General features: G+C 41.8%; 1 protein-coding gene across 1 annotated transcript in view; it reads right to left on the reverse strand.

Annotated features, from left to right (window-relative positions):
* The window catches only part of MYH15 (myosin heavy chain 15), a 46,112-nt gene extending 27,584 nt beyond the window's left edge, over nt 1-18,528 (reverse strand). The window contains exons 1-17 of the mRNA XM_065638113.1: nt 18,429-18,528; nt 17,284-17,387; nt 16,661-16,804; nt 14,668-14,824; nt 13,192-13,219; nt 12,196-12,289; nt 10,673-10,693; nt 9,979-10,071; nt 8,599-8,662; nt 8,405-8,503; nt 6,383-6,486; nt 5,814-5,952; nt 5,093-5,211; nt 3,772-3,921; nt 2,605-2,775; nt 1,563-1,742; nt 149-281 (exon numbers count right to left, since the gene is read on the reverse strand). Of these exons, the coding sequence (XP_065494185.1) occupies nt 149-281; nt 1,563-1,742; nt 2,605-2,775; nt 3,772-3,921; nt 5,093-5,211; nt 5,814-5,952; nt 6,383-6,486; nt 8,405-8,503; nt 8,599-8,662; nt 9,979-10,071; nt 10,673-10,693; nt 12,196-12,289; nt 13,192-13,219; nt 14,668-14,824; nt 16,661-16,804; nt 17,284-17,387; nt 18,429-18,519 (1,891 nt within the window). The 5' untranslated portion in view covers nt 18,520-18,528. The remainder of the gene's footprint in view (nt 1-148; nt 282-1,562; nt 1,743-2,604; nt 2,776-3,771; nt 3,922-5,092; nt 5,212-5,813; nt 5,953-6,382; nt 6,487-8,404; nt 8,504-8,598; nt 8,663-9,978; nt 10,072-10,672; nt 10,694-12,195; nt 12,290-13,191; nt 13,220-14,667; nt 14,825-16,660; nt 16,805-17,283; nt 17,388-18,428) is intronic.
* Nucleotides 18,529-19,630: the final 1,102 nt, after the last annotated feature.

The following is a 19,630-nucleotide window of genomic DNA, read 5'->3' on the forward strand; positions in this document are numbered from 1 at the left end:
CAGATGCTGCGTGCATCTAAATAATTAGTCACTGCCTCATTTAACATTAAGTCAATTGCAGTTGAGAGAATTGGTTTGTTTCTGAAATTCATTCCCAAGCACACATTTCTGAAATAAAAGAAAACCCATGTGAGCTGATTCTGCTTACCGCTGTCAGCGCCAACGTAGCTTTCAAACAAGCTTGCCAGGAGTTTGTTGGATGATTTTTGGAAAATACCTACTACGGTTTCATTAAGCGGGTCTTTGTTCTTCTCAAGCCACCCAATGATATTATAGGGAACCTACAGCAAGACATTGAAAACAAACCACAGGTTGCAAATGTTTCCCTTCAGAGCAGCGAGGAGTTCTTTATGGTTTGGCTTGAAGCCAATGACCTTTTGTGAAGTGCTGCTCTCAGAGCAGTACCAGCCACCCACTTTTTCATCACTTCCCCTCCAATTCTCTGCTTCCTAATTCCCAAACCTCTCTTCCTAATGATTACTGTCTGGATCCTGTACACCCCTTCCAAACTATCTGGTCCCTACATCTTCTCACGGACTCCATGCAGCTGGCTGTAGAGATACCACATCATCAGTGTCCCAGGAACCCTACTAATAAGTGCTGAACTATAAAATGCACAAGTAATAATTCCATTTCACAACAGCATGCTACACCAGAATAATCAAGATTTTCAGTCAGAAATTTGATAATCTAACTCCTGGACTTTGCCACAGCTCTGTTTAGTGGGAAAATATGTTCTATTATTAGTACCACAAGGGGATAGAAATTTTAATTTTCTTTGCTGAATACATTAACAACTACAGATACAGAGCAAGATAGGCATTATTTCTCTTAATAAATACAAAATTAGTTTAATGTTCAATTATCATTTGAAATTAACAGCATAAGGTAGGTTCCAGCTCTGCTGTGCCGAGACTTCATATCAACTCTTGTTCAACAAAAAATTTTCTTTCAAATTCTTTCTGCCCATCTGGTGTGAAAACACAGCTTTGAAACTGGGCATGTTTTGGCTCAAGCATCACAGTACTAGACTGTACTCCCATTCATCACATCATCAGCAAACCTGTTAGCTAAACCTTCACAGCAGAATTAACCACATTTCCCTTGGCTGCTTTGATACACTGGTCCTAACATGAGTAAAAAGTTATGTCAAATATATATAATTTTTTTTAAAAAAAACCATCCCTGAAGTTAGGCAGAAATTACTCAGTTCATTTGTACAGGGAACCGAGATGGAAAGTTAGATCCTACTGCTGTTCAATCACTGGTCTGAATCTGATTACAGGAAAAGTGATAAAGGCAAGGCATATTTTCAGCAAAAGCACTATTAACCTTCCCCAGTTTGTTTTATTTGTGTATCCAAGGACATCCTGGAGGCTGGTGGCATCTTACTGTGTTGCAATACTTGGGCAGAGAGAGTAGCCATCTGCTTTTATTCCTCACTGTTCCTTTATCCCACTTTCATTCTTCCCACCCTCCCCTGTTGTACACTGTGGGCCAAACCCCAGACCCCACCTGGAAGACCTCTAATACAAAGTCTACCTGCCAGCAGAGGAACTTACTGCACCAGCATAATGAAGAAGTTCAAAGTGAGCTTCATATTTCCTTTTCTTATCAGGCCTGGGCTTCTGTAGGTTAGGTGACTTGCCAAGATGATTGTCATAGAGTTTGGCTTTGAATGTCATATCTGTAGCTTTTGGGAACATACATTCCTCTTCGAGGATAGACAGGATTCCCAGTGGCTGTGGATTTAAGAACATCTTTGTTGGAAAATGCTTAGGCTGTCTGCTTTCAGTAGCAGTGCAGTCTTTAGGTTTGATCTGATGGAATTTTAAGCCTGCAAAATTTCTTCTTATCCCGAGGAGGAAGCCTTTGATAATTCTGCTAAAATAGTAACCACACCTTTGACTATTCAGTGTGTCGGTTCTGCCTTAGGAGGCTTTATGATGACTTCCAAAAAGGGTTTGATCTACCTTTCAAGGCATTTGGGCCAGCTAGCATTTTATTATTCACATCTCAGGAAAAGAAGAACTAACCTCCTAGCACTGGGCAGATTGTTTGAGGCACTAGGATCATATGCAGATATTCTTCCCCTGGAGAAGAAAGTCATCAAGTAGAAGAGCACTTAATAATCAGCCTTTCTACTCCAGCTATTCCAAACGTCCTGCTAATGCAAGACTCAAATGTAATGTAATGTAAGAAACAGGAACCTCACAGGGAGAGGTACAGGGCATGTGACTGAAACATAGCGTTTGGCCTGAAAAGCTGACAAGTAATTTTGATGTTAAGCATATGTGGAACAAAGTAAATGGAAGAACAGTATGGACAGAGAAAGACAAAAATAAAAACCAAGGAGGATTTTACAGCCACACAAATTAACAGTTACAGCTTGTGGTTACTGTTGGCTCTGTAAGGAAACTTACAGAGGTCAAGCCAAGTAGCCACGAATGCTGATTTTCCTTTGATTCTGTATTGCACGTAGAAAGGCGAGAAACTTGTCCTGCTGTTTTTCCTGCTCTCTTCACTGGAACTTGAGGACATCTCCAAGGAGGCATCATGAATAAAACCAATTCAGGAAATACACCTTTGCACTCCTGTACATACCTTCTCAATTAGATCAATGCAGGCCTGCAGGTCCATGCCAAAATCAATGAATACCCACTCAATGCCTTCCTTCTTATACTCTTCTTGCTCCAGGACAAACATGTGATGATTGAAAAACTGTTGCAGTTTCTCATTAGTATAATTGATGCAGAGTTGCTCAAAGCTGTTAAACTGCAGGAGACAAAAAAGAAGAATTTGGACCACAGTTAACTATGGTAAGGGCTTGGTGGAACAGCAAGAAGGAAACTCTTTACATCTAAAACCTTCTAAGCAGTAACTGGTTGAGAAACTACTGAGCACAACACCGAAGGCAAAGGAGGAGGGAGCCCAGTAGCAGGTGGCTGGCTGCCTCACGTACTGTCCTCCAGAGCATGAGGATGCCTGGATTTGTCCAGGTCTCTCAGGATACATGTGCCTTTCCATCAGCAGCATGCTACACTAGTCCTGTGAAGCAGAGCCAATGCACTCTTTGCTCTGCTGCGTATGGAGAGCAACACGTAGTAGCAACAGCATTAAGCACTTATCTGCAGGAATGGATTCTGAGACACAGAAGTTGTGATGGGCTTTTCTCACATACACTTGTTTACAATGATGATAAAATCACAAAACAGCCCAGTTTGGAAAGATCTTGTGGTCCAGCCTTGCATGGGAGAGGGAGCCTAGATGAGATTGTCTAGCACCCTGTCCAATCCCATCTTGAAAATCTCCAGTGATGGGGACTCTACCAAATCCCTGGGGAGGTTGTTCCAGTGAACGATTGTTCTTACCATAAAAAAATTCTTTCTTATATTGAGATGAAAATAAATATCTGATATTGATATAGAAAAAAGAACTATCATACCCTATAAAAGATGCTTTCTCTCAAAGAGGAAGAGTGGAAGCAATACATTTTCCTGAAACACAGCCCAAAACATGCAAGATGCTATCTTTGCTAAAGGTTGCCACTCTCTTTCTCCCCAGGAACCATCAGCATGTCCAGCTGTGCTAAATGCTGAGTGTTTCTACATCTAGTAATGGAAAAACCTTGTAAAATCATATACACTGTTTGTTTTACAGCTTTCTCGGCACTTTGCCTTCTGTTCATTTAGAAGAAGAAATAACCATCTGAGAGCTATCACTTAGTATCTTTTATGTCCTTCCGCCAAGTCCTCACACATTAATACTCACATCAAAGATTTCAAACCCAGCAATATCCAGGACTCCAATGAAGAACTGTCTTGGCAGCTTAGTGTCCAAGGTCTTGTTGATACGGACCACCAGCCATTTGAACATCCGATCGTACACTGCTTTAGATAAGGCTCCAACAGCATACAAAACCTAAAATACATGTTTAAAAATACCACTGTGTGAAACAGAACTCACTGTGGAACACAAGGATTCCAGTGCAGTAGCTTATTTCAATCCCTGACTATAGTTTAAATGAAATTCCACGATGGTTCTTATAATCACCAAGGCATACTTAACACAACACACAGCTTCTCTCATTATCTATGCTGACTTTTCTCCAAATTGTTGTCATAGAATCATTTCGGTTGCAAGAGACCCTCAGGATCATCAAGTCCAACCATAATGTATATGTATATGTATAACGTTATGTATATGTATGTATACTAACATGTACATTAAGTGCTAGTAAGGTACCTCCTGGGAAACAGCTGGCCAGCAAGCTGCAAATGTTTTACTCTCATACATTGCTGTGAAAGCTAGGTACCAGAAAGATCAGGGGCCAGATGCCAGCCATGATGCCCAGAGCTACTGCCAGAATGAGGAAGGTTTGTGTTCAACTTGCTCATTGCCATTTGCTTCTAATTTTTGAGAGATGTTACGGCATAAGCAAGTGATAGGAAAAGTCTGTCAAAAGTCTCTTCTTTAGCCTATATGTGACTACACCAATAGGACAGACCTCTCTCCAGCATTTTTCCAGTTTCTGAGCCTTTATCACAGTCTGTCTTCAAATAACACTTTTCACTGTAGCCAAAATGCTGTAGCACCTTCTACAATACTGCTACAGCTGCAGCAGTACTAACCCAAGGACTTCTGTTCCCTAACTTAAGAGACACCTTTAAGTGGATATTGCCTTTAGCTGATTGAGGTCACACAGAGCTTAAAATTACATGAATAAAGAATGAGTGATGAGTGAATAAATAATCCATGGCTCAACTCTTCTAGGTAAACTATTCCCATCCAGAATTAGATATCAATCCCCATGCGGTTTTACTGCACCTGGTTTCCTTGAGTGGCTGCTACTAAGAGATCAGAAAAACAATCCTATCAAAGGCAGTGCCAGCCACTATTCCTTTGTCAGTCTCTTTACCAGTTTCACACACTTTCACTGTCTGTTCCCCTAAGCATGGGAATATAAAATAAGAACAGGTACTAGAGGTACATGTTAATATTTCTAGCAGTTGTCTATCTCTCTGAGATGTTACAGATGAATCCTCAAGGCTTGTGGGACAGGTACCCAAATACCCTGAAATGTTCTCCTTACCTGCTCAACACTTTGACCTTTAGTCACGTACTCATTGCCAACTTTCACTCTAGGGTGCAATAAACCCTTAATCAAATCAGAGGAGTTGATTCCCATTAGGTAGGCAGCTTTGTCAGCACCTGATCAAGAGAAACAAAGTTTAAACTGGCTTTGAGCTTCTACGTGGAAACATGCCTAGCCAAGAAAGAAATTTAAAGTACATCCACTTCCAAAGAAAAACTGGATAAAATCCTTGCTCTTTTAATGATTTAAGTGTGTCTGTACCCTCCCTTATGGTAGAGAAGGTGATCTAGCTACCTTAGATCCCAATATCTACAAGAATCACACTTGAGAAACTCTTCATATACAGGGAAAAGAATGTATCTCTACACTCGTAGACAGTTCTGGGTGCAAGAGGAAGTAAAGGAGTAAGACCTGGAGACATGAAAGAGAAAGCTAAGGCACCAACTTTTTACAGCCATTTTGTTCAAATGGTCACAAAAATGGAATTTCATTGGGTTATTTCATTGTTCATAGTTCATGGTGTCTATTCGCCTTCTACTAGGTGAGGTTACCCACCACTGAACAAGCCTGCTCCTTTCCATTTGCAATACAAATAAAGGACAGCACTCTTGGCTACATTGTGCAAGATGAAAGTAAACAGGCTGCTTCTTCCTCAACACAGTGCACGAGACATGCCAGACTTTTGAAGGTGAGGAGTACTTTTAGGTGTTATTCTTACTTTCAGTGCCATCAGCCTCTGCCTGCTCTTCTCTGGGTCTTTGTTTGAATTTCATGTTCCCAAAGTGCATGATGGCACCGGTGAGCTTGTAGGAACCATACTTCTCATCTGGCACAAATCCCAAGATGTCCATGGCTTGCTGTTAAAAGGAAACACAGGTATTTTGTCACTTCCCTATTCATAACTATGGGCATTTCGCCACCCTGCAATCTACCTTTGCATGGCAGATATTACTAAACTGCCAAGGGGTAATATCTCACAAAGCAGCCACTGGACCACCCTGAAGACCCAGCAGTGGCTGGGGAGCAAGAGGAGAGCTTTATCTAGCATTTTTTGTATCAAAATTATAAGAACGTTGTGCCCATGGGCATTACATGAAGCAAGGCCAGATTCAAAAGTGTAATGGTTTATCATGCCTCCTGCTTCATAGTATGAAAGCAATGAAGACCCATTTCTGCTTTTGCTTTAGTCCAATAGCATCAGTGACAGAAGTTTGGCTCCTGCCAGCACTTTTCCTCCACACACGCACCTAATCTATTAAGCACAAAGTCAAATCAATACAGGCTTACATCTGTTGCCAGCAATTCTTCTCCATCATCCAAGTTGTCCACTGTAACTACTCCTTGTGAGCAAAAGTGGTAGTCATACGGGTTGGTAGATACCAGCAGCATATCTGTAAAAGAACTGCCAAGGTCAAGATGGCCATCCATTCCGGATATCCCGAAAAAATGGAGGTCAAAAGATCAACTCTGACATGCATATGTCTCTGCACAACTGTTTATAAAGTTTTTTGTTTGTTTGGGGGTTTTCTTTTGTTTTGTTTTACAAATGCAGGGCAGCAACCAACTCTCTCATTCTACTAGTCCAGTCTGAAGACCAACATTTAGAGAAAGTGTGAATAAAAAGAATACGGAATGCATCTATTAAGCATGTTTTGCGGTATACAGAGTTCATCTTTTCCCGTATGCCCCTACTTTCTGCCTTGTGTGCCTGTAGGGGTAAAAATCCCATCTAAATACAGAGGAGAAAAACATTTTAGTATGATCCAAGACAGGGACAATGGGCATGGTTCCCCTCTTTTATAACAGACTCACAAAATAGCGACTTCCAGGACTCTTTGCAGAAGACGCTTGGCTCTTGATGAGAAAAAGTCTGAATATGGCTCTCTCTCCTCTTTTCCTTCACATCAAAACCCCAAAATACAGAGTTCTTTCCTAGAAAGCTAGCAGGCTCCAAAACTACAGGGAGAGTTGTGCTTCCTAAATAAACAGAAAGCTTCACCCACATTCAGCAGACCAAGGTTTGGTCTAGATTTCAATCTTTTATATACCTACACACATACCTACATGTCTATAATGTGCATGTATGTAATTATGCATACGTCTATCAATATATGTGTGTATAAAAATCATACTCTCTATTTGTGTTAATTTGCTATGAAATCACTATGTTATGCATTCTTTTATCTGCATTTCTGTTTTTCTATATTTATACTTATCTATATTTAGATATGTATGTGTTTATATACAAGCACATACAGTTCTTGTCTATAAAACAAAAGTCTCCATTGGTTTCAGCCTCTTCAAGAGCCTGCAGACATGCTCCTGCTGGCCAGAAAGGTGTGTGCTGTTGGAGAGCATACAGACAGTTTATGAGAAAGAGCGTGTTTTCCCAGCAAAGGAATTCACACAGGAATCTCAGAATCCTTCCTTGAAATCTTTCCTGTAATCGTCGTTAATTAGGCCACGTAAAAGCTAAGAGGGTTAGGGATTTGACCACGCACTGTCAGGATAATAAGACTTCAAAACAGATTATGATTGCTATGGCTTAGTAGCAGTTTAATGCAGCAATGAAGTGACTCTTCAATGTATTTTCTAAAATATGTTTCTGCAGAGCACAAATTAAATTCAGCCAACCTCATCATTTAAATAACTAGTGGAGCTTTTATTCAAAGCATTAGGAGATGGGAGCAGAGAGACTTCATCTGTTCTCTGCTCTTCTCCAGCAGGTCTACAGGACCACATTCAGCCAGAGAAAACTCGAAAGGGGTAATGGCCATATGATCAGCAGCAGGCAGCTCTGCATTTTGCTACAGAATGTACTAGGCCGCCAGTGTTGCCACTTGGGGCGGAAAAAGGGAACTAGCTTTTTTTCATGGACCTATAAGCAAATCTCCTCATATGTGAAAATCTGGACCATTAAATTTTTATCACCAGAAATGCTTTTGGAAGCGTAGCATTTTCCAGATGTTTCGAGACCTTGGATTACACAAATTCAGAGTGACGTTCCTTGCCTTTATAACGCTACGTTTCAAAAGTCCTGACTGAGTCTCATTCCTTTAGTCTAATCTGGAATATCACTTCATTTTACAGAGTACCTGCATCAGCATATCATAGGGAAAAAAAAGGTCTCTGTTGCTAATATTGGAGTAGCATCTTTCAAATAGTGTATTTGACAGTGCAAGTTCAGTTTTCTCAAGTGGAAGTGTAAGGGCCTTTCTGAAAACAAGGTTGCCCCTTGCCATATCCTCAGCCACTGTCTAATCAGATGAAGGTTGGTTCTTAAAAGCTGTGCATCCACGTAATGCTTACCCAGTAACTCTGGTTTCTTTCCTGACAGGATTTGGTAGAAGATGTGATAGTCTCTTTCACCTGGTTGCTGAAAAATCACTCGGGATTTCTCCAATAAATCTAGTTGCACAAAGAAAAATTCAGTGAGAAAGGCTCTCCAAGCTTTCTGATGAGCAATTGTATTTTTTTGAAAAAGGAGAGAGTTTGCTGCTTACAAATCTCAATATCAGCAGATGACAGCTTGCCTGTGGTTCCAAAATGGATTCGGATAAATTTACCCTAATTCACACAGAAGAATATTCTAATTAGTGCATTTAGTATACACAGAAGGAAACAAAGGATGCTGCTTGAAGGCAATCATTTGAGCCGAAGGATCAGTTTATGTTAACTCCTTGAATTTGCATGGGCAGATTTTTGATGAGAAATATCAAACAATGATATTACACTTTTCCAAGCCTAAATCCGTACATACAGCTGTGTAATCAGCTTGTGGGAAAAGGATAACCGTGTACTTATCTGCCAGGCTAAGATACAGGAATGCATGTAGCTTCCAGTTTCATGATGCAGGTTTACTGTAATGCAGGACTCAGAGCAATCAGCCTGGGCATGAGACAGACAGGCTGCTTTTTTGACTCCTCCTCATCTGCAGTCCTGACTTATAAGCAACTACTTACATCAGAAGGGTGCTGTGATTTTACACTGCTTTACCCATTAAATTTGCATATTCATCCCCTGAATTTCATAAAAATTGAGTAGTTTTCATTTAATTTATCATATTCAAACACATCAGCTTTTTTAAGTAATTCATTTCCGTCCCAGCTGACAAACTCCTTAAACAATTGTGTAGCTTTTCACAGATGCTTACAACCCCTCACCCTCTCCACCCCTTCCAATGTCATTTTTAACTGGATATGTTAGGGGAGCATGGGCTACAAACTCAGGCTGCCATCCTCATGCCACTCTGAGCCAACGTTAACCAGATGTGGCAGAGGCAGAGCTCCCGAGGCAATTCCTCTCCTGCAAGCCTGATGGAAACGAGGAGAGGCCCAAGGTCATGGCAGCACTAAGGGACAAGCAGGGGGAGCTTACTCAGCCAAAAAGGTAGATGGTGTGGACCAAAGGAAGGAGTCCTGCTGCGTGTGTGGATCTGCAGAGGGGAAAGATGTGGGAGGGAGCAGGGACTGTGGTGTATTGCTGGCACTTAGTGACAAAACAGAGCCATTATAGGGAGAGGGAATGACTTAGGCTAGCGGAAAACACGGTAGGAAAATAAGGCTATGCAGCAGACGTGGTCCTGGGGAAGATCTGCCATTGCTGTTCAAAGGGCTTTATAAAGCTAAGCTTTGCTTGTCTCCTGATTGTGTGTGGTTTAAACAACTATTCAGGGTGGATCTTTCTTACTTTCTTTTTATCTTTAATACTTTCAGTAGTTCTTCCTGGTTAGCTCCTACTTTGTTGTTCTTCCACTGTGTGGAAATACAACCATTTCAGTGGACAAAATGAGAAGCAATTTATGAAGGAATTATCACAGAGATCTTATGAACTGGCCATTGTTGAAGAGGACAATATTACGTTACGTTACATTACAGACTTACAAAACGTGAGGAGTTGTCGTTTCTCAGGGTTTTGGCATTTCCAAAAGCTTCTAGGGCTGGGTTTGCTTGAATGATTTGATCCTCCAAGGTTCCCTAGAAAAAAAGGTTGAAATATTATTGAGAAACCTACAGGCCACAAACTCAGCTGTCAACTATAACTCAGTCATGCGTTCACATTTAGAGAGAAGTCTCCGTAGCAAAGTGATTTAGATCCACCCTAGGGGTGGCACAGTGTGAATGGCATAACAGCAAGATCATCAGTCAATTCTGAGTCCTTAAAAGGCCTCAGACATTCTGCTGCTCTCTACTGCTTTGCTTTGTAGATTTTATATTTTATGCCGTCTGTGTACGAAAGAAATCACCATATCCTCCCATGCACTGCGAAGCGTGTGGGGACATCCAAGTGATTGAGTGTAGGAGATGGGCTATTGAAGACAGTGACAAGCACTGGAATGCATTAGATTTGAAAGCACTTGGAGCTTGTAATATTTGGGATTTTTGAGATGAGAACAGCATTAACTGTCACTCGCACAAACTTCAGTTTGCTGAAGCAATCTACTTTAACTGCCTGGGCTCCAGCGATTCTTCACTGGGGAACCACACAAAGTGAAATGCTGAGGTTCATGACACAGGCAGACAGAGCCCAGTACCATTTTCACATGGAAAAGATAAAATAGCAAAGCTGATGACTTACCCCAGTTTTGGTAGCTGGTTGCTGTCAAAAGAGGAACACAATGGAGGGGGAAAAAAAAAAAAGGAGAAATGTGAGTACTAACATGAAGGACATCACAAAACATAAAGATTATCAAGGTTAGATGTCTAGTGGGCACCAACACACCAGCAGGACTTTTGAAGCCACCCTTCAAAAATCACGTGCAACTGTTGCTTTGCATTCACCATACATCACAAAATAGGCAAGTGCTGTTCCTGCCCAGCTTATTGTTTTAACCCCTGCTCCAAACATCTACCTGATTTTGCTCTGGAGACGTACCACAATGAACCGAAAGGCTAACTAACTGGACAGAGAAAAGAGACTGGTGCCAGGTGGTAAGAATAAAAGGAGGTAAAAGCAAACAGACAAGTTTTAGACAATTAGGTCTAGCTGCCCTTGAACTCTTGGATTATTTGGGAAAAAAAGCGGTGATGATAATGAAAGAAAAATGCCACTTGGGCTGATAAATTACATGGAATATCTTCCAGCAGCAAGATCTGTTATTTGCATAACTGTTCCATGAGCACACCAGGTTTCAGACACCGTTATGAGCACCAACCTCATTGCACAGAGCAAGCTGGCTCTGGACCAGTCAACCATTCATTAAGAGAGCTTTGCAGGCCTAAGATGGATATATATTAGATTTTGGTGATGTGAGTTATGTGTACAGAATCCAAGCCTGGCTGAAATTTTGGCCTTGTAAATACAGTTCATAGGAATCAGTTAAATCGCCACGAAAGAGAGTTGAGCCTTCAAGTGCAATGAAGCTCATAGTGCACAAGCTCATAGCAACACAAGATAGAAAGCGGCATGAATATAGCATTAACTATAAACTTAGAGAGCACTTATAAGCAGAACAGCACTTATCCAGAGAGAAATACAGAAAAGCTGATTGAAAAAATCTTTTGTCAAAACATCCCTTTTTTGTGGACAAAGAAAATCTTTCAACATAACTGACATTTTGATGAGAAATTAAATCCTAGTCCTTTTGAAGACTATTTTCCATGTGAAAAAAAAAAAAAATCAAATTTCTTAATCTTCACAGCCTCCCTATCTTTTGACCAGCTGTAACACAATCAGAAACACAGGACACAGACACACAGGAAAACTGACACACAGGAAAACTGAAACTCTTAGAAAAAACCAGCAGCACCAAGTGTCTGTTCAGAACCAAGAGTGGCTTTGCTGCTCTGTCTGGAGCATGGCAAGTTCAGGTGAGCTTTGCCTTTCTCCCATCAGAACAGCATGTTCTCAGTAGGGCCATGTAGAATCACAGAATCACAGAATGTTAGGGGTTGGAAGGGACCTCAAAAGATCATCTAGTCCAATCCCCCTGCCGGAGCAGGAACAAGCGTCAGTATTTTTCCCCAACATTTTATTTACTTAACCCTGCCTGTGGAGGTCTAGTACATGGTCCTGCGTTCAGGATGCAGGCCTGTGAGGCTAGATGTACACAACAGAAAAGCCTTGGGAGTCTGAAATGAAACAACCACCAGCAGACTTACGTTCTTTTTACCAGGTTCACCCAGGGCTGCCACCGTGGCAAAGTACTGGATGACACGTTTCGTGTTGACAGTCTTGCCAGCACCGGATTCTCCGCTAAAGGAAGGAGGAAGATAACATGGGAAGGAGGAAGATAACAATGGGTGTTGCTCAAGCAGCGGTAACTCATCCTTTCACCCTCCTGCCCTGCCAGCTCCTCCCTGCACACAGGCTGTTCGCAGAATCACCGACTCTGATTTCTGCACCCTGTCGTTTGGCCATTTCAGTGGAAATCACATTAAATTGACTGAATAAAGAGGTGAATGCCTATGATAGCAGCAACTAGTTCTTTCCGTGACTGGGCTCAGAAATCCAGTACAAACCCGTGCTACACTGAGCTTCCTTTAAGGGTATGAGTTTCTATTACAAACATCCAGACTGAGGATCTGAGGTATACCTATATACAGCTAAGGAGTACGAAAACATACAGAAAAACTGCAGTAATTTACCAGCATTATCCAGAAGCACACATGAACTGTGCAGAGAGATATTCAACTCTCCATCTTTCATGCTTGCCAGTAAATGACGTGCCTCTTCTGCCTGGGTCATCTCCCTCCCTTTAGATGTGTCTACACAACACTCTTAAATATGATTTCCAGCAAGATCAATCACACTGAAAAGGAGGAGTCTTCTGTGTCCAAAGAGAGCAGCCACAGCAAAGCTAACCCTGGAAGAAGCTTCTTTAACTGCCTGCTGAGTCGTTTTCATGCCTACTTGGAATGAACACCAGGTGGAGATTAGAAACGGGCCAGCCTTCATCAAACCCTTAGGTACTCCTTTTCCATGGGGCTCAAGGCAGCCATCAGATGGCCAAATTGCTGGTTGGGATCAAGTTCCAGGCAATTTAGCAGAGCTTTCAAAGGTCAACTTGTATTTCAGTAGTATTTTTTTTCTTCTAAGTTTTTCACAGCAACGAAGTCTCAAATCACTCAAAAAAAAAAAAAAAAAAAAGCACTTACGTGATCAGCATAGACTGATTCTCCCGATCTGTGAAGGAAAAAAAAATAGACAAACTTAGTAGGCTGTACAAATCACGTATTAAAATTGCATATGAGTACCAACTATTCCAGAACCAGTCCTGCAAGGACAGGAGATAATCACATGAAGCAGAGATGGAAAGATAAAAATTAGTATCATCTGGTGTGACCTCCAGCAATGCAATTTCTAGCCCTGGCCTGAATCCTCCTCTTGTGCTTTGTTGAAGTCGGTATTAAAGATCTGTCAGTTGTGCATGTTCCCCCTGTGTCTGGGAAACTATAATAAAGAAAGTAATTTCCTGTCATCAGAATGTTTCTTTTCTTACTCCTGAGTACATCTTTGCTCACATCTGACCTTTCCGCTCTTGCAATACTAGACCAACCCGAGTGATTTTGCTGTTTGTTCACAAGCTGTTCCTTGTTACATGTACATACATTTCTTCGGTTGGCCATACTGCTGGAATGAAGTCTTACAGTGTCCCTGCTGTTAATGGCCTGACCAGAAATGAGCATTTAATAGAATACTTTGCAACCTTATTATTAACCAAATTCAGCAATTGCTAAATCATATCATCTTCCTAAGCCTTTGAGCCTAAATTCCTCTTTTTTAATTTCAGTCATCATGACAGGTTACGTATTAGGCAGCTTTGCCAGATTTCACCCTTGTCTGATAAAAGAGCATCTCTTTGCAGCCGTACACACATCCCCTTTGCCCAGCGCTTTCTGTCCCCTCGCAGCTGTGGCATTTTCCATCTTATCAAAACCAGGTGACAGCAGCGTGTGTTCCCACCAAGTCTCTTAGGGATTTACTGAGCAGGACCTGGTGTGAGCACACCACTGCTGCCCTCTGCTGATAAACTCTTTTTTTTCCTCCAGTAATTTAAGGATTGGGGTGAGAAAATTTCACCGGAAAAACTGGAGTTCATTGCCACCAGGTTGGCGCCCAGACCCGTGGCCGTCAGTGCAGCACTGACCCACAGCAGGTTCATGATTTGCATGCAGCACTCTCGATAGCTGGCCTCCGCTAACCTTTGAATGCATACATCTTGTGTCAGAATACTGACCATAGACTGACAGTAAGTTTATTTTTGAGGTCGGGAAAATGCTTACAGACCTTCGGGCATGGCTTCGTTTCTGTTATAAACTGATGGATTCATCCAGTTCAGACAGCTAAATTTGTGCACCTTACAGAAAATCCATGTACAGAGCTCATTCTTACCAGAAGTACCACAGGGACAGTCGGGGTAATTTTAAAAAATTTAAATATTTTAAAAATATTTTTTAAAATATTTTTTAAAATATATTTTAAAATTGACACAGATTGCCAAGCCGCTGCTGCTTGTAGCGTATTTGCACATGTATTGCACACTGCAAAAGCTCTCACAAACTTCCATCAGGTACTAATCAGGTCAACTAAATAAAGCAAAACCAAATTTGAAAGTAAACGCTGCCACTTACTCCGCAGCATGTCGTGGTACGCATTGTCAGCAATGGAGAAGATGTGGGGAGGAGCCTCTGAGCGCCTCTTGCCTTTGTACGCAGCAACCACCTCCGACTTGTAGACAGGCAACCACTTGTACGGATTTACAGTCACGCAGAATAAGCCTGAATAGGTCTAGAGCAGAACACGAAACAAGAGTGAAAAAAACAGCTCAAGGAATTAAAAAAAAAAACAAAACCAAGCAGGAACTGGTGTTGCCGGCTTCTGATTTAAGTTTGAATTCCTGAATTTCAGCCTTTGATCTGAATTTCTAAAGCTAAGCGACTTCTTATTGCAACTGATATAAAAACTGCAGATATTAAACAGTTTTTCAAAGAGGAAAATGTATTTTCAGTATGACAATCAGAAACAACCCCTTCAGCAGAACAAAGGAGCAGCCAACAGATCTACATATGATCTGCCTTGCTACCCAATGAGAGTTGTTTCTTCTTGAAAACAATCATTATGAAGGAAAGAAAAGTTACAGCTTACTTGTTCATACTCCATTATTACGAAGAGAAACCCGGGAGAAACAATCTCCTATTATTTATTTGATCTGAGCACCTTGAAGCAATTTCTGGTGGGTATTCAAAGAAAAAACAACTTCATATTGTTATTCCCCAAAGCTGCAGAGTTTTTTTCAGCTTTTGGAGAAATTGGTAAAGCTGGTAAAACTCCATCTTTGTAGTTGCTCTTGGGGCTATCTTTGTGGGTGCCCCATCCTTGGAACTGTTCAAGGCCAGGTTTGATGTGGCTTCTGAGCAACCTGGTCTAGTGGAAGGTGTCCCTGACCATAGCAGGGAGGTTGGAACTAGATGATCTTCAAGGTCCCTTCCAATCCAAACCATTCTATGATTCTATGATATATGTCAGTTGGCTGTGGCCTGGTAGTTCTGAGGAAGAACGAGTTTTCAATTGTTACCATGAAGAATCTGTATTAGCTGGTAATTTTTCAGGTACTTAGTCCAGGTTGAAGGAGGAATGTCCAAATAAACCCAGCTATTATATGGGCACAAGCACTATGCACACATAGGTTAATGAGCTTAATTACATTGTAAAAGTTTCAGGTGAAATGCAGGTGCCTCCCCCTAAAAACAGCATTAGGACCTGTTCAAAATGGCCTTGGCGTGAAAGTAAAAACCAACCCAACCAGTACATGAATTAAGAGAAGATGGCCAATTTAATTTTCTACCTATACTGATCTGCAAGCAAACTTACGCTTTATGCCATTCATGTCCATACAGTGGTTATTAGAGAAATACAGGAAATATTTAACAATCAGAATTTAAATGGGAAAAAGTTGGATTCACTCCTCTGATGAATACCAAAAACCAGAATAGGGATTGGCTAGAAAACCTATAGATTCCCCTGACTATTTCAGACACAGTTGATTGCAGCAAACCGAGAGCAAAATTTTGGCCTTATGAAATTAGATGCTACCGAAGCTTGTTCTAGTGCTGACAGAAATTATGTTAATGGTGTCATACGACCAATACAGAGCAAGGGAAAAGGCCAGAATGAAACAAGACAGATGTCAGCACTGAAAACAAAGTGAATAAAATTACTGTACTAAAGATAGAAAGGCTCATACTGAAAAGAAGTTTCATGTGTGCTTTAAGCTTGAGGCATTGCTTCTTAACAAGGAAAACTCCATGTTTAGTGTTGACAGGGATTAATATTAGGAAAGAAAAAATAAACTGGGTCTCCCCAAAGCCTTGATTGCTGAAGATGTGTCCCATGACACCCCTTTCTTAGGCAAGCAAGCAAAACCAAAGAGCTAGATGCTATCTTCTTCATTCATTTTTTTCTGCCTGTATTCAGACACAAGCAACTTCTTTCCTGAAAAGTTGAGCAAGACCCTCAGTTCTGAGATAAATCAAAGTTGCAAACGGAATATGAAGAACACAACATATTCAAACATCACAGCACTGGAAATCAAGATTTCTAAATATACAGAGTAATGACCCTTACATAGATCATCCAGTTGCTGTAGCGCTTTCTCAGATTGTACAACACAGAAGCCTCGTTCAGATGGGTCAGCATAGCCATGTCCTCAATCATGTCAAATTTGGGAGGGTTCATTGACTGCACGTCATCTTCTTTTATAGTCATGGTCTGCAAAGACAGATAAGTACAGCACCACTGGGAAACACTGGGATTTTCTATTGCTTCACACACCTCATAGAAGAACTGTTTAAAAATATTTGTCTCCCCTGTACAGGGAAGTCCTTCAGCTAAAACCGAGCCTATGTACGCAATACTGTTTATTTTCACAGATATCAGAAGAATGGGGGAAGGCTGAGATGACAGAAGTAAGGAGTAGGGTAGTGTGGCCGCAAAAGGAGCCATGGGATTTAGGTCCAGGATGGGGTTTTACCTCTGGGCTCCGAACCAGAACCGACTGCTGTGCAGTGTCTGATGCTCTCTTACACACCACCACATTGCCTGTTTTCCCTGGGTGGCTCTTCATGGGGCTTCCCATTCACAGCTCGTTTCATGGACCCAGCAATTGAGCTTTAACCAAGCCAGATACTTTCTGGAGCTTGCTGCTCCGGCCTAGTTAGTCACAGGTCAGCCAAAAACTGTTCTCATACCCTTCCATCTGTCGTCTCCACGGTCACTTTGCCACCGCTGGTTTCTGTAATTTCAGCTTCAACGTAAGCTTTCTTTTCATCTGGAACCCAACACTTCTTCTTCCCTGTGAAATTAAGAGACCAAGGATTCACAGCCTTGTGCCAAACAGTAACACCATGCCTAGCTAAGTGACATTGCTGGGTTACTTTTTCTGCACAAGCGACACAAAACCTCTGGGGCTGCAGCAGATGGGCACTGCTGGGGAGCTGCCTGCCAAAGCAGAAGCCGTAGGGCTCCCAAATGTCTCTTCTTTGAAACTACTACTTGGCTCCCTCTAGATCCTTCCAGCACAAGGTGTCAAAATATTTCACAAATGCTGGCTAAGCCTCAGCCTTCACGGGAAATCCATAATCGTTATCACCAGGGTGCAGATGGAGGAACTGAGATCCAAGCCCAAATTAAGGCGTTTGCTAAAAAGTCGCAGAGAAAATTGCGATCTGAGTGATGAATTCAGCCCACATCATCTGCCTGACAGCTATCAGATCTAACCTTATTTCTGCATATACTTCTGGCGTCTGTCTTGAAAAACAGCAATATTAATGACTCTCATTGAGTTACCTCTGTGGCTTTTTAGAAGTTGGGCGTAGCTACGCTACACTTTAGTTAGAGCAACTATTCTGAATAGAACATTGCTGTGGTTATTGAGGTAATTGTACCTCAGGGCTCCTATAAATCCATTTCCTGAAAAAAAATTATGGGAAATTAAAAGGTAACATCAGGTTGTCATATAGCCTGCAAATCAAACAGATGTACAGGTACAACATAAAGAGGCGTCTTGTCAGGTCACAGAATCTCTGTCATTACAGGAACATCGATGTGTGGTGTTCCTCTTTCAAATAGACAAAGGAGTGATCCCCCCTTTAGCAGAGCAGTATTAATATGGCTTGCTTCTATAGCTAGTTAATTACTTACCTACCATAAATTGATAGATTATTTTTATTTAGTATTACCTAGGGACTCTTTATTGCATCGCAGAAAAAAGAAACCAAAACTTGGTTGAATGAGCTTTCGCATCCTGCTTTGCTCTGCGTTCTCACAACTACACTTGGATGTAACCCTTAAGCGCCTAACTGGCCACCGATAGCATAAAGGTACCGTAACTCACCATCGAAGGCGACGGTCTGTGCCATCATCAGCTCCTTCTCGCTCTTTCGGAGGAAGGGAGCAGCCTCCCCGAATTCCGACATGTCCATCATCTTGGCAAGTGTTCAAGGTGGCACAGCTCGAAGAAGAAAAAGAAAGGGACCTGGTCTACCAGAGAAAGAAGGGGAGGGAATTTATTTCTCGGGCAATCTGAGGCAATACAAAACACTCAGCACAATGTGGCAAGTGGCTGATCAATGTTGTAATTAATTTGAAACACAAATATCTGACACAGATTTGGGGCTATACTGCACCCTTAGTTACAACCGTCCCTGGCTCAGCTTATTTAAAGCCAGACAGATCCTGTGTGATTCAAAACCTCAACATGGGTCACAGTTATCTCCACTGAAGAATTTAATCTCTTCTTTGTGGCATGAATGGTGCTTAAGAGCAGATGATAAAATGAACCACTTGAAGCTGTGATTTTAAAAAACACTTAGCGGGGCCCGTTCTGGCCCCTTTCAGATTTGCATGGAGCAGGTGTATGGTCTCCAGCACATCTCCATGGGGCCGTGCCACTTAGCCGCTTCAAGCATCATCTCAGACAGGTGTTTTCTGGGCATCATGGAGCAAATCTTCGCTGCTGCAAACCGAGAACTGCTGCACAGGTGTGCGTTACACCCTTGATGGGGGTCCGGGGATGAATGCCCACGTTCATGCGGGAGAAAGCCAGCACTGAAGCTGGAAATGTCTCTGCTGCCTGCAGCACGCTCCTCTGATCGCACAAATCAGCACGTTAGAAAAACCAGGACCAACATAGCTCAGGGAGGTCCCGTGCTGGTGCAGTTTCCCAGGTTGCTGGTACCTCAAAATTCTCCAGCCTGGGTATCTCCCTGCAGCAAGGCACGGCAGAGGGCAAGCGTATCTGCAGTATTGGTGCAAGGGCTTCATAGCTTTTTAGATTGATCAGAGTTTATTAGTCCAGCTTAATACCTACACTCGTTTTCTCGAATGACATGGCCACGGTGTTTAGGAGCCTTTTATAATGAAAGAGAGGGCAGGGGACATGAGTGTGAGATCAATCTGCTGGGTTTGTACTGCCAAGCAATGAATTTTGTAGTTATGTACTCTCTAAAGCAATTGTACAGATATGGGGGTTTTTTGGCTTTTTTATTTTTGTTTCTTTAATTCACACATATATAAATACTTACACACACAAGCATA

Source organism: Caloenas nicobarica, chromosome 1 (genome assembly GCF_036013445.1).
Source record: "Caloenas nicobarica isolate bCalNic1 chromosome 1, bCalNic1.hap1, whole genome shotgun sequence".
Taxonomy (NCBI): Eukaryota; Metazoa; Chordata; class Aves; order Columbiformes; family Columbidae; genus Caloenas; species Caloenas nicobarica.